The sequence below is a fragment of the Bidens hawaiensis genome, unplaced genomic scaffold, assembly GCF_021521415.1.
Source record: "Bidens hawaiensis isolate Kalapana, Puna unplaced genomic scaffold, B.hawaiensis_p1.1 tig00039005_1, whole genome shotgun sequence".
NCBI classification, from domain to species: Eukaryota; Viridiplantae; Streptophyta; class Magnoliopsida; order Asterales; family Asteraceae; genus Bidens; species Bidens hawaiensis.
Window position 1 is genome coordinate 142,341 of NW_027496849.1, and position 14,210 is coordinate 156,550.

At 38.2% G+C, this 14,210-nt stretch overlaps 1 protein-coding gene across 1 annotated transcript; it reads left to right on the forward strand.

The window, feature by feature from the left end:
* Positions 1-1,309: 1,309 nt before the first annotated feature.
* LOC143590823 (cyclin-dependent kinase inhibitor 3-like) lies at positions 1,310-4,489 on the forward strand. The gene is made up of 3 exons (XM_077071187.1): positions 1,310-1,607; positions 3,974-4,165; positions 4,250-4,489. The coding sequence occupies exons 1-3, from the start codon at positions 1,324-1,326 to the stop codon at positions 4,317-4,319; spliced, it is 546 nt and encodes a 181-aa protein (XP_076927302.1). The 5' UTR covers positions 1,310-1,323; the 3' UTR covers positions 4,320-4,489.
* Positions 4,490-14,210: the final 9,721 nt, after the last annotated feature.

A 14,210-nucleotide genomic window follows, 5' to 3' on the forward strand; every position in this document is an offset into this window, starting at 1 on the left:
AAAATTGGTTAAGTTGTTTTAATTTGATCATGTTTGTATCTATTATTTTGATAAGAGTTAATGGCCATTTTCGTCCCTGTGGTTTGCTACTTTCGCCACTTCAGTTCAAAGTTTGAAATTTTGTCAATTTAGTCCTCATAGTTTTAAATATTAACCAATTACGTCTCATCCGTCTAACGGCATCCAGTTATGCCGTTAGTTTAAGGGTATTTTGGTCTTTATTCTTTTTATTTTGAGTTAATGGTCATTTTCGTCCCTGTGGTTTGATATTTTTGCCACTTCGGTCCAAAGTCTGAAAATTTATCAATTTAATTTAGTTTTTTTTTTCTATAACCCTGAAGAGCATATAACCCAAGCCCAAAACCATCGAGCATCAACCAAAACAGGTCCGCATTTACCCTGTCGACAACAGTATTCATACCCTCTCCCCTCGTATTTAGTTTCTAGACGGTTCCTAAACTCTCCCCCATGATGGAATTCAATGGTAAAGTGGTCAAAGCAATTCCCTGAAACTGAATTGTACGGAAAAAATTAAAAATCGTTTATTTGATGAATGCATAATAGTTAGGGTCTAGAGATTAACATATCGTAACGAAAATCTGGGTCGAAATCAACTATTATGCATTAATCAAAGAAACAATTTTTAGTTTTTTATGTACAATTCGGTTTCAGGAAATTACCTTGACCACTTTACCATTGAATTCTACAATGGATGAGAGTTTAGGAAATGTCTAGAAACTAAATACGAGGCGGTATGATTAGTATTGTCAACATAGTAAATGCATACCTTTATTGGAGGTTGCTCGATGGTTTTGGGCTTGGATTATGCTCTTCACGGTTATAGAAAAAAAAGCTGAATTAAACTGAACATTAAAATGACAAATTTTCAAACTTTGGACTGAAGTGACAAATGTATCAAACCACAGGGACTAAAATGGCCATTAACTCAAAATAAAAAGGAGAAAGACAAAAATACCCTCAAACTAACGGCATAGCTGGATGCCGTTAGACGGATGGGACGTAATTGGCTAATATTTAAAACTATGAGGACTAAATTGACAAAATTTCAACTTTTGGACTGAAGTGTCGAAAGTAGCAAACCACAGGGACGAAAATGGTCATTAACTCAAATACAACCAAACCATTGTTTCTTCGCACTTAACTAACCCTAGTTTCATATTTCCCCCTCTTTTTCCAAATTCCAACCCCACTCTCTCTTCTCCTTCATCACTCTCTCCACAATTTTACCAAACAATATATTATTATTATTATTATTATTATTATTATTATTATTATTACTATTCCCATCATCAAATTACACCCATGGGCAAATACTTTCGTAAGTCAAAATTGACCGGCGACGTCGTGGCAGTCATGGACGTCTCCCCGTCGTCTCTCGGCGTCCGTACGCGAGCTAAAACCCTAGCTTTACAGAAACAACTTCAAGCTTCCAAAACCACCGATGATGACGTCTCCTATCTCCAGCTAAGAAGCCGTAAGCTGGAAAAACCACAACAAATTAATTGTCATTTGGGTTCTCAACAAACTTCTTCTTCTTCTTCTGCTGATAATAATAATAATAACATCGAATTTGATGCCAGAGAAAGGTATAATTTATTCAACATTTTTTTGTGCATAAATGCTCTGTTTTATTTTATTTTAAATATTGCGTGCTTAATTATTTGTGGAAAGGGAGTGTTTCTAAAATCACATTTAAACATTATTTTTTTTAGTTTTTTATTTTTCATTTTTTTTTATATTATTAATAATATCGAATTTGATGGCAGAGATAGGTATAATTTGTTTTTCCTTGAATTGTATAATTTATTTAACATTTTTTGTGCACAAATGCTCTGTTTTTTTTAAATTATACTATACTGTGTTCTTAGTTATTGGTGGAAAAGGTTTGTTTCTAAAATCACATTTGAGTTGAAAACTTGTTAAAATCACTTTTAAACACAATTTTAATTTTTTTTTCATTTTTTATTATGTTATTAGTCTTTCACACAACCAAAAAGAAATTAAAATGAATATAAGATCACAGAAGTACATATGTGTATTCTGCGAAGTTACACGTATGTATCTTATACAAGATAAATATGTGTAGATCACAGAAGCACATATTTGTATTTTCCGAAGTTACATATATGTATCTAATACGAGATAAATATATGTAGATTACGAGCTACATATATGCATTTTCACAAGCTATGTATATGTATTTTCGCTAGTTACATGTATTTTTTGTTTCTTTTTTGGTTTGGTAATAAAACATGAAAAGAATGAAAAAATTAAAAAAAATTGTGTTTTTGTTTTCACTGTGTTTATGTTAGTGGTTTTTAATACTTTATTTGAACCTTCTCCAAGAAGGCCATTACCATATTAATCATTTTTTTATATAGTAAGTTTCTTGTTATTCGATAACATGGAGTCATGGAGTATGCATATTTTGATTTTATGTTCTTTTTAATTTGTTGGTGATTCTTATAGAACTAGTTCTTGTCTTTTGTGGGTGTCAGTATTTTTTAAATGTTGGTTGATAATGCTCTTTGAGGTAGACTTTCTTGTTCTCGTATGTAAAAGTGCTTTCATTTCCTTTTCAATGCATCATCATGTGTTTCTAAACTTTCATATTTCTCCATCTTTTGTTGCAAACAGATTTTACTAATATTAAAAAACAATTTCAAATTTGTACATTCTTGTAGTGTAGTATTTATCATCTTGTTGATGTTTTTGATTACTGACTCACCAAGTAAGTGGTCACACACTTGTACACATTTTGTTGACATGACACATTTGATTATACCATTCAAGATAAAACTGCAGTGGCTTGATTTAAAATAATAAATAAAAATAGACATTGACCATAAATGTGGTCACTTGCTCTTGTTGAACTTTGTTACCTTTTTTCCTTTCTTTTTTACCAAAACTTATAAGACAAGGGCTTGACATGTTGCTCTGTCTATAGCCAACATTATTACTATTAGCCACATGGTCTCATTGATTATCACCTGGCATCTGTTATGTATAAAGACAACACCTTTATTGGATACATTGTTGTGAGCTATATCTGTGTAGCATCTATTGATTGATTTTGATGATGATATATATATATATTTTTTTTAAAATCTAAAACAAAATCTTTTTCCATCACATGTTGACCATTGCCACTTCATAGTTTAGAGTTCAATCAACAGTGTTAAGTCTAGCATGCATGGCAGAGGATGAAAGGGGGGCCACATAAGTTGTTTTTACCTTGTGTCAGTGAACAGTTCATAAACAATTGGGGTAGGGATAAAGTGAAAAGTTTCACTTTCACCATCATTATTTTTATAAAATAAATCCCTTTTTTGGGCCTGATATTGTTTGTTTATCCTGTTAACTGTATGTAACACACATTACTACATCTTTTTAGTAGGGTCTGGTTTAGATAACTTGTGTTTTTGGGACTATAGTAAAAGAAATAATCTTGTTTTAAAGATTAGGTAAAGATTTATTTCTAAACTGTATTTAAATTATGATCATCAAATGTTTAGACGGATTTGTGTAATTTGATGCAATTGGCTTGTGATTTTTCGGGACTATAGCAAGTAAGAAGAGAATCTTGATTAAAGGATTAGGTAAAGATTCATATTCATAGTTGTATTTAATTATCAAGTGTTTGATGGATTCGTGCGTCTTGATGGAATTAACCTGTGCTGTTTCAGAACTACAAAACAAAAACAAAAAAAGAATCTTGATTTAGAGATTTGGTAAAGATTCATTTTCTTAATTGTATTAAATCATCAAGCGTTAGATGGATTCTAGTATCTTGATGGAATTAACTTGTGTTTGTTGGGACTATGGGAAAAAAGGAACATTGATTCGAAGATTAGGTAAAGATTCATTTTCTAAATTGTATTTAATCAGCAAGTGTTGTGGGTGTGTGTCTTGATGCAATTTGCTGTTATGCTAATTGTCATTAATTAAACAGGGGCACAAGGGAAAGCACACCTTGTAGCTTTATTAGGGAGTCAAATGACGTTATTACCCCTGGTTCTAGTACAAGGCCTACAAACCGACATGCTTCCAATCGAGTTACGCAAAGAATTATGCCTTCTGCACAAGAAATTGAGGAATTCTTTGCCCTTCATGCGCAGGAACAGCAACGGCTTTTTTCTGAGAAGTAAATAACCTTAACCTTTGTCTCATAGGCATGTTTGACTTTGTTGACCAATGGTTGGATACTCATTTGTGATTATGAATGCAGGTACAACTTTGATATCGTGAATGAGAAGCCGCTCAAAGGGCGTTATGAATGGGCGAGAGTGGATATGTAACAACATTGCAGGATAGCATCGGCCTGATAATTTGAAGATGAGAAAATAGCTAGGGTTTGGTTAATGATCTCTAGTGTTTTATGTAAAGTGCAAACAAAATAGTTGTGTAATCTAATGATCTCTCCTAGGTAACAGAGCTGATGAAATTACACACTTAACATATTTAGGGTAGATTGCAAGTCATAATAATTGCTAGGTTTAATAATTGAAAAGTATCCATGTCTAGATGCTGTAATGGTTGTTTCTCAAAACCTTATATAAATCGAGGTAACCATCCGCAAAATCAGGGTTGCGGCCTTGCGGGACTTCATCTGATTATTGTAATCTTGTTTAAATGATAAGCTTGTAATGTTTGGTAAATTAATTTGGATTATCTATGCTATATATGATACATCAAACAAGGTGACATGTGAGTCTGCAAAGGTGAAAAGATAGTGAGCATGTGATTCAATTGTTGTCAGTACTCACTTGATGTGTTGAAATTAAGTTTTGCCTACATTAGATTTAGATTCTTTCACCCTGCTTATTATATAGCCTGGCCAGTGACTCACTCTAGCTTTAGTACCACCTACATCAGGTAACTCAACCCATGCATAGCCGTCAACTTTTATACCATATTTTCTTTTTTGAGTTTTTTTCCTTATACAGTTATACTATCATAGGTTTATGCTTGGTTTTTGAAAGTATATAAACTTTTAACAAATGAAAAAGATATACGTGTTACATTTCATAAATGTACGGATTCTCCCGTCATGTTGTATAAGGGAATCGAGGCATGCATGGTTACTCATTTCTTAATCAATTTACTGTTAGGGCATGGATTTTCAGTATTCTGAGCAAAGGTTATGTTCAAAGCAGATTCAGGATGCGGTATCTTCCAAGGTAACAGGTATCCTAATTACATTATATAACTAACACGATCTTTGCTACTTTCCATGTTTACCAGGTCAAAGACGGTTGCTTGATCACCCAAAGACTCGCACCTGCTGTTATTAGAACGTGGCCAATAAGGAAATGTGTTGATTAACAGATTGAACGGCTAATTGGAATCATTTCAAAGTTTCCTTAAATATAGGCCATATTGTTAGCTTTTTATTTTTGTATAAATAGAGCTCAAAACCGGATCATAACACACACTCTAGCACTCGAGAACTTACTAGTACTCACATTCTTTGTAATCACGATCAAGTTTGAGCTCCACAATTGTAATCACCTTTATTATTAATAAACTGGTGGTGATAGTTTTCACCGCCCGGGATTTTTTGCTTGTTATCCTTAGGATAACGGGTTTTTTCCTCGCAACAAATCCTTGTGTTCAAGTACTTTTACGTTCATTTCATACAAGCACCTAGTCCCGATTACTAATTTGGTTAAGAAATCATTGTTGTTAATTTTTGGCCAAAACAATTTGGCGCCCATCGTGGGGCTAACGGTGCTTTAATCCATTAATTCCGTTTATTTCATGCACCTTCATTCTCTTTACAATGGCCTCACAACCAAAAACCAGTTCAGTCTTTGCTTCGGTGGTCACTACAGCTATAAGTGTCAACCCAGGACCTCCACCACTGCCGAAGAAAAATACTCAACCCAGAGGAGAAATTCCACCATTCGCGGGGTCCTCCACACGGATAGACCCGATTATTTCTAACAATGATATTTTTGCTTGATGAAACAGGTCAAAACGCACATGGAGCAGCAAGAGAAGACCAACTCAATGCTATTCAAGGAGATTGAAGGAATCAAGAAGAAACCGGGGCATGAGGCCACTCCAATCATGCCCAGGGTCCTTGATTTTGAATCTTCAGGATCTACTATCCTTCAGAATCCCGGATCCTTGGGGACACCATCGGCAAGGATTCCACCACAACAGCAATCAGGATACTGGGAAGCTTTTCCTTCGGTATCCTCGGAGTTACCCGGACCAACGAGGCCAGGGTCCGTCAACATGCAGCCTCGCTCAACCATGCCAGCCGGCATATTTTCATCAGGATCCCCTTTGATGTCCTCAGAAGTGCATGTTGGAGATGACATCCCTATGCATGCACCACCTTATCCTGGGGATACCATCAATGGAGGAATTAACCACCCAAGCTCAGGATACCAGAGACCTAACCAACATCCTGGTAACAGTTTACTTAATTCTAATTTATACACTAACCGTGGATCTGTGCAGGACAAGGGGATATCCCCCGATATAGCCAGGGTATTACAAAAAATGAAGGACATGATCTCCAGTATCCCCGGGATAATCCGTCCCATAGCTGAAGTTCCGGCGGGAAGTCACAAACTTTCCAGGTTTACTTGGCCCGTATGCGACTTCGAGATCCCCAGGAAATTCCAGACGCCCAACATGAAACTTTATGACGGCACTACGGATCCTGAGGAGCATGTGGCTCAATACAGGGAAAGGATGGAGGTCAACCCTATCCCCGCAGAAATCAAAGAAGCCTGTCTATGTAAAGGGTTTGGTTCAACACTAACAGGGCCGACCCTCAAATTGTTATTAAGTATTCCTTCCAATACTATCACTTCCTTTGCTCATTTAATTAACTTGTTTAATAATCAATTTTCTTGTAGTAGATCTTTTGAGAAAATGACAGGTGATTTATATTGAATTGTTCAGCATAACAATGAATCCCTAAGGGATTACATAATCAGATATAGCAGGGAAGCTTTGGAAATCCCCAACCTCGACATGGCAGCTGCTGTTGAAGCCTTCAAGATGGGGCTTAGGAAGGATTCTCCTTTCTATGACGACCTCGTCATGACTCCATGCAAGAATCTTGACGAAGTCAGAAACAGGGCACTAAGATACATTCGGCTGGAGGATGACAAGAAGGCTCATGGAAACTTGGTTATCCCGAAATACGAGTCTACCAACAGGAAGTCCGACTCTCCACAAAAGTTCTTCAGACCAAAGCCTTATTCCAAGCAGGATAATCCCAAGATCAATGCTGTAGAAGAAGACGAAGACGACGAAGAATATCCTAAAATATCCGAATATTGCTTTAACCTTGATATTGGTGGTGTAATTTGTGCCATACAGGATTTAGGTGACAAGGCCAGATGGCCTAAGAAGAATGAGAAGCCTGGATCAAACAAAGACAAGTCAAAATGTTGTGCATTCCATGAAGACTTTGGCCATCGCACTGATGGTTGTATAGCACTTCGGAAGGAAATAGGATACCTTCTCAGCAAAGGACACCTGAAGGAACTATTTGGAAAAAACAAGAACAAAAGCTAGGATCCTGTCAAGATACCTGAAATGGCACCTTCTCCACCACCCGGAGCTAAGGTGGTATCCTTCATCTCGGGAGGATCTGACATCTGCGGAACCTCGTATTCAACTGCTAAGAAACGTTCCAGAGAAACAAAAATGGACAACGGAGAAAGACCTCTCCGTACTTCCACATTGACGACTCAAAGAATCATATCCTTCGATGAGGAAGATAGATGTGACCTTATGGATCCCAACCATGACGGTTTGGTAATTAATTTATGTATAGCTAACTGTTTTGTGCGCAGGATACTGGTCGATGGAGGAAGCTCTGTGAACATTATCCAGATGGAGGCCTTGAAGAAAATGGATATCCCAGAAACAGAGATTATCCCGAAATCCTCAGTTCTTGTCGGATTCAGTAGCAAAACCAAGAACACCTTGGGAGAAATCAAACTTCCAATATATATTAAAGGAACTAACTCCCTACAAAATTTTTGCGTTATTGACTCTTTATCTTGTTGTAATGTGATTTTAGGAAGGCCCCGGATCCACAACATGAAGGCAGTACCCTCTACCTACCATCAGTGTGTGAAACTCCCAAGTCCCTGGGGAGTCATCAAAATTGAAAGTGATCAGCAAGATGCCAAGGAATGTTATGCTTCATCAATGAAGTGGACTACAAAGCCTACTCAAGCCTAGCAATTACAGCGACAACCAGGGAAGGTCCTGCAAGCAAGAGAGCAGGATGTAAAGGAAGTATCTTTGGATCCTCAGGATACTGAAGTCAAAGTATTGTTGGGAACAAGTATTCCTGAGGATATTGAGATGGAATTGATATCCTTTCTAAAGAAAAGAGCTTCTACCTTTGCCTGGAAACATGAAGATATGACAGGTATATCTAAATCTATTATCACTCATAAACTTGGTATAGACAAATCTTTCAGGCCAGTACATCAAAAGCGACGGAAGTTTGCTCCTGAGAGAAACACTATCATACAAGAAGAGGTGCAGAAGCTGCTCAAAACCAAGATGATAAGAGAAATCCAATATCCTAAATGGTTGGCCAATCTAGTTGTTGTCTAGAAGAAAAATGGAAAATGGAGAGTGTGTGTGGACTTCACAGACCTGAATAAGGCCTGTCCAAAAGACCCATTCCCACTCCGCACATTGACTCAATAGTGGATGCAACTGCTGGCCCTGAACTGCTAACCTTCATAGACGCATCCTCAGGATTTCAACAGATTCAAATGGAGCCTTCAGATCAAGAAGATACAGCCTTCATGACCCCCACAGGTATATACTGTTATACTGCAATGCCTTTTGGACTTAAAAATGCAGGTGCAACATACCAAAGGCTCGTCAACATGATGTTCAAAGACCAACTGGGGGACACGATGGAAGTCTACTTAAATGACATGGTGGTAAAGTCAAAGAAGGCCGAGGATCATCTGAGAGACTTGGCAACAGCATTTGATATCCTGGATGAATACAACATGAAGTTGAATCCAGCCAAGTGTCACTTTGGGGTCAAAGCAGGAAAATTCCTGGGATACATGGTCACCAAAAGAGGGATAGAAGCAAGCCCAGAGCAGATCAAGGCTATCCTGGATATCAAATCACCAAGAAATGGCAAAGATGTCCAAAGACTAACCGGAAGAATAGCTGCTCTCAACAGATTCATCTCAAGATCTTTAGAGAAGTGTAAAGACTTCTTGATATCATGAGGAAGAATCAAAAGTTCGAATGGGGAGAGAAGCAAGAAAGGGCATTGTTATCTCTGAAGGAATACTTATCCTCAGCACCACTTCTGATGAAGCCAATTGATGGTGAGCCATTATCCCTGTACCTAGCCATTTACGGGAATGCAATCAGTGTTGTCTTGGTCAAGGATCATGAAGGTCAACAACATCCGATATATTATGTAAGTAAAAGTCTACTAGATGCTGAATCCAGGTATTCTTATCTTGAAAAATTAATTTTAGCACTTATAATGGCTTCTACTAAACTTAGACATTACTTTGAAACTCATGCTATATACGTAAAGACTAACTATCCTATCAAGGCTGTTTTGAGAAAACCAGAGATGTCAGGTAGGATGGTAAAGTGGGCTGTAAGACTTAGCGCATATGATATCTTGTATGAGCCAAGGACAACCATCAAGTCTCAAGCACTTGTCGACTTTGTAGCTGATTTTAGCCAGAATATAACTGAAGAAGTTGAAAAAGAAGTTCAGCAATTGGAAGTTAAGGAAAGTTGGACCCTACATACTGACGGTGCCTCCAACATAAGAGGAACAGGTCTAGGTATCCTGCTAAAATCGCTACAGGGGGACATTATACCTCTATCTATATCTTGTGAATTTCAAGCTACTAATAATGAGGCTGAATATGAGGCCTTAATAGCTGGTTTGCAATTAGCTATGGATATGAAGGTCAGGTATCTTCAAGTTTACGTTGATTCTTTGTTATTAGCTAACCATTTCAATGGCTCTTATGCAGCGAATGCAGAGAACTTAGCGAAATATTTAGAAATAGTTAAGCAATTAGCTATGTATTTCGAGACATTTGACATAGTACAGGTACCAAGAAAAGAGAACACTGAAGCAGATGCCTTAGCAAACTTGGCATCAACTCTCAAGATACCAGGAGATGTCAAGATACCTATCGTGCATATCTTGACTCCAGCAACAAAGGAGAACCTCAAAGTCTTAGAGACTTCGAATTCCAAGGATAACCCAGCGTGTTGGATTAATCTCATAATACGTTATCTTCAGGATAACGAGATCCCAGAAGGGGAAAATCCCAGAGCGTTCCGAATGAAGGTAACCCAGTACATTGTATTAAATAATGTTTTGTATAGAAAATCGCTTGCAGGTCCAATCCTGAGATGCTTGGAATATCAAGAAGCACAAGAAGTTCTCAAAGACGTACATGAAGGCGATTGTGGAAACCACCCTGGGGGCAAAGCCTTAGCATCCAATATACTAAGGACAGGCTACTTCTGGCCAACAATGAAGAGAGATGCAATGGATTTCTCCAAGAGGTGTGATGCTTGCCAAAGACATAGCAACATATTACATCAACCAGCTGAACCATTATATCCTATCATCTCCCCATGGCCATTTATGAAGTGGGGATTGGATATTGTGGGAAAGTTGCCCAAGGCTCCTGGTGGAAAAGTCTTTATGCTAGCCATGACGGATTACTTCTCCAAGTGGATCGAAGCAGAGGCATTTATTCAAGTCAAAGAAAAGGATGTGATCTCATTCATCAAACACAACATCTTAACAAGATTCGATATCCCAGCAGAGATTGTTTGTGACAATGGATCACAATTCATCGGAAAAAGAACAACCAACTTCTGTGAAAGTTGGGGAATCAAGATGGTGACCTCAACTCCAGTACATCCTCAAGCTAATGGTCAAGCAAAATCCAGTAACAAGATCATTATCAACAATCTGAAGAAGAAATTGGGGTCCAAGAAGGGTAAATGGGCTGAAGAACTACCATTTGTTCTTTGGGCCGATAGAATCACTTCAAAAAATGCAATGGGACAAACACCTTTCTCCTTGGTGTTTGGGGCCGAAGCTGTTATCCCAACAGAAATAGTGATCCCCACAGCAAGAACCAGCATCCAGGATACTGAGTCCAACAACAAAAATCTTACCGAAGATCTGGATACCATTGATGAACTCAGAGATCTCGCCAGAATCAGAATGGCTGCATACCAACAAAAAATAGCCAAGTCCTACAACAAGAATATATCAGAATTCAAAGATTTCAAGTAGGAGACATGGTGTTAAGAAAGACATTCCAGAATACCACTAACCCAGCAGATGGAAAGCTAGCTCCAAAGTGGGAAGGCCCTTACCTAATCAATTCAGAAGCAGGTAAAGGGGCCTACAGGTTAATCATTATGGAAGATGTTCTTATACCAAGAACCTGGAATGCTATCCACCTCAAGGCGTATTTCTGTTAGTATACTTAACTGGTATGTTGGTATCCTCAAGAGGAAGGTATGTTTCCTTGTTTATTCTTACATTTTTTTAACTATATTATTTCTAAATCAAGTTTACTGACTTAAACATCGGAGGGGTGTTAGCCTGGCTAACACCCACCCCTCATCAAGAGCTTAGTGTTTTGCAGTTATCCTAAGAATATGTTATCTTGATAACAGTCAGAGGCTGATCACCTCCCAAACGAATATGATATCCCTGATATCCCTCAAGGTTTAAAGGTCTTCACCTTTTCAACGAACGCCAGGGGCGCACGAATAAGATATCCCGGATATCTTAAACGGTTTAAAGGTCTTCACCTTTCTAACGACGCCTGGAGCGCACGATGATTCGGGTATAGTTCGAGGCAGGCTGACCAGACCAGCCGACAATCCGTCTGTTGTTGGCTATATACCGAATCCTTAAGATAATTGGCAGACGTGTCACACAAACGGTTTATAACATTTTCATGTTATCTAAGGTTTATAACACTTTCGTGTTATCTAAAGTCTTGGCATAATCATGCCCATGCGTTTGGGACCTTCCCCAGTTTTATCTCAAGCTTAGACATTTTCATGTCTCTTAAGTATAGGCCTAGTCGCCAGTTAAAAGGCTTTATCGCCAGTTAATAGGCCTTGTCACCAGAATTATCTAACTTTGTCTTGACAGATCGCTAAATCTATGAATGTTACAAAGTTGTTTTTGACTCAGCAAAATTCCAGAAACATGATACTTCAAAAAGCTCAACAATTGGGGACATCATATGTAAGCTAACTAGATTTATAAATGATCTCCATGAAGGTATTCCTTACACTTAGTTCTATCACTCAATTTATATTTCAAGATATGATCTTTTGGTTTGATTGTGATAACTCACACAAGGCGTAAGGATATATTGTTCTTAAGATATTTTATATCAATTCCGAATAAATCTTTTGATTATGTTTTCTAAAAACATAAAAGTATTTTATGTTCAGGATATATGATCCTCAGGATATTTCAATACGAAGTCTTAAAAGATACTTTTTCTGAAACTATAATTCTCAAAGTACTCAAGAAGCGTGTTTTGAATATACATTATTCGAAACAGTAACTTATTTCAAAAATTGAAGACATATAATATTTCAACTAAAACTTACAAGTTTCTGAACACAATGTTTAAAGCCAAAAGATTATGTTATTACTAACCATAAGTGCAGGAAATTAAAAAGGCAACACCCGGGTTTCGTCTTGAAAAACCAAGATCCCTCCACCCAAGTACTGCCAGATGTTCAAAAGTTAAGTTTACATAGGCTTCGTCTTGGAAAGTCAAGATCCCTCCACCCATGTATCATAATATCCTAAGCATAACATTGTTCAAGACATAAAAAAGTAAATTGTTCAACAGCCATTACAACCCAACATTAGACCAACAAACAGAAACAAATAAAAAATTGGGCTCAAGCCTTTTCTTTACCGCTATCATCGCCCAATTGCACCTCGTCACCAACCGCCTTCACCGCACCCTTGATAGCCACCTCCACAGCCTCTTCTGCAACTTTCTCCGCTCCACTAGGACCAGCTTCCTCCACCTTCTCCCCACCAAGCTCAGCCAGTATCTTCTCCCAACCAGCTACATCCCAGAAAGAAGTGTCCAGACCAGCATCCTTCACCTCTTTAGCCATCTTAAGCCGGGACTGGAATACGGAAACAGCAGCAGACTTCTTCGCCCCCTCCATAGCATCATAAACTTTTATCATACATTCCGCCTCTTGATGAACCAACTCCTTCTTGACCAGTGACAACTCCAGCTTCAGGTCATCTACATCTTTGGTCTTTTTATCAAGAAGACTGGTCTTTGTCACCCCCATCTTCATCAGTTCAGAGATACGAGTATGGGCTTCATGGAGTTCAAGGCTCATGGCTGCAAATCGGGAAGAAAGATATTCGAGGCCCTACAAGGATAAAGAATCCCCAATATAAGTTATTCTCAGGATATGAGAAATCATGACAAATGAAGAAGATACCTGCTGAGTCTTATTCATGGCATCGTGGAAATCAACATCGTGCACGGGAACGGATTCGCTGGTCTCCTGGCTCTTCCGTTTCTTAGAGCCTTTCGCTCAGGCTGCCTTCTGGACGTGGGATAGAGCTGGATATGGGTTCTTTTTTATAGCGCTTCGAGTGGATGCCATGCTTTCTATATCTTCAATGGCAAAAGTAGAAGCATACTTGCCTACAATTAAAAGGTTAGTATCCCTAATCCTTAAAATGTTGATACTAACATCTCAAATGTTTCTTACCAGACATAACGGAACTCGAGGATGGAAATGGCTCTTGAAAGCTTGACTGAAGATGAAACGTCCTTTCCTCCTCATCAATAAGTGATGTAACACAAAGTGTACATCTTATTGCATCAAATTACCTTCATATTTATCCTGAACTTCATGCAAATTCATTGTTTTAGGTACTTATTTGAGTTATTTGTGAATTTGCAGGTCCGGGCGTCTGCCCGACAAAGAAAACATGAAAAGGGGGCGTTTCGGGGACAAAATAAGCATTCTGCCAGACCTGCATGATCATGCTTGCCAGTGCACTTGCCAGTGCCAGACCTGCACGACCATGCTTACCAGTGCCGGAGCCAGTGCCGACCCCGCACGACCATGCTTGCCAGTGCCGGAGCCAGTGCCGCAAGAAT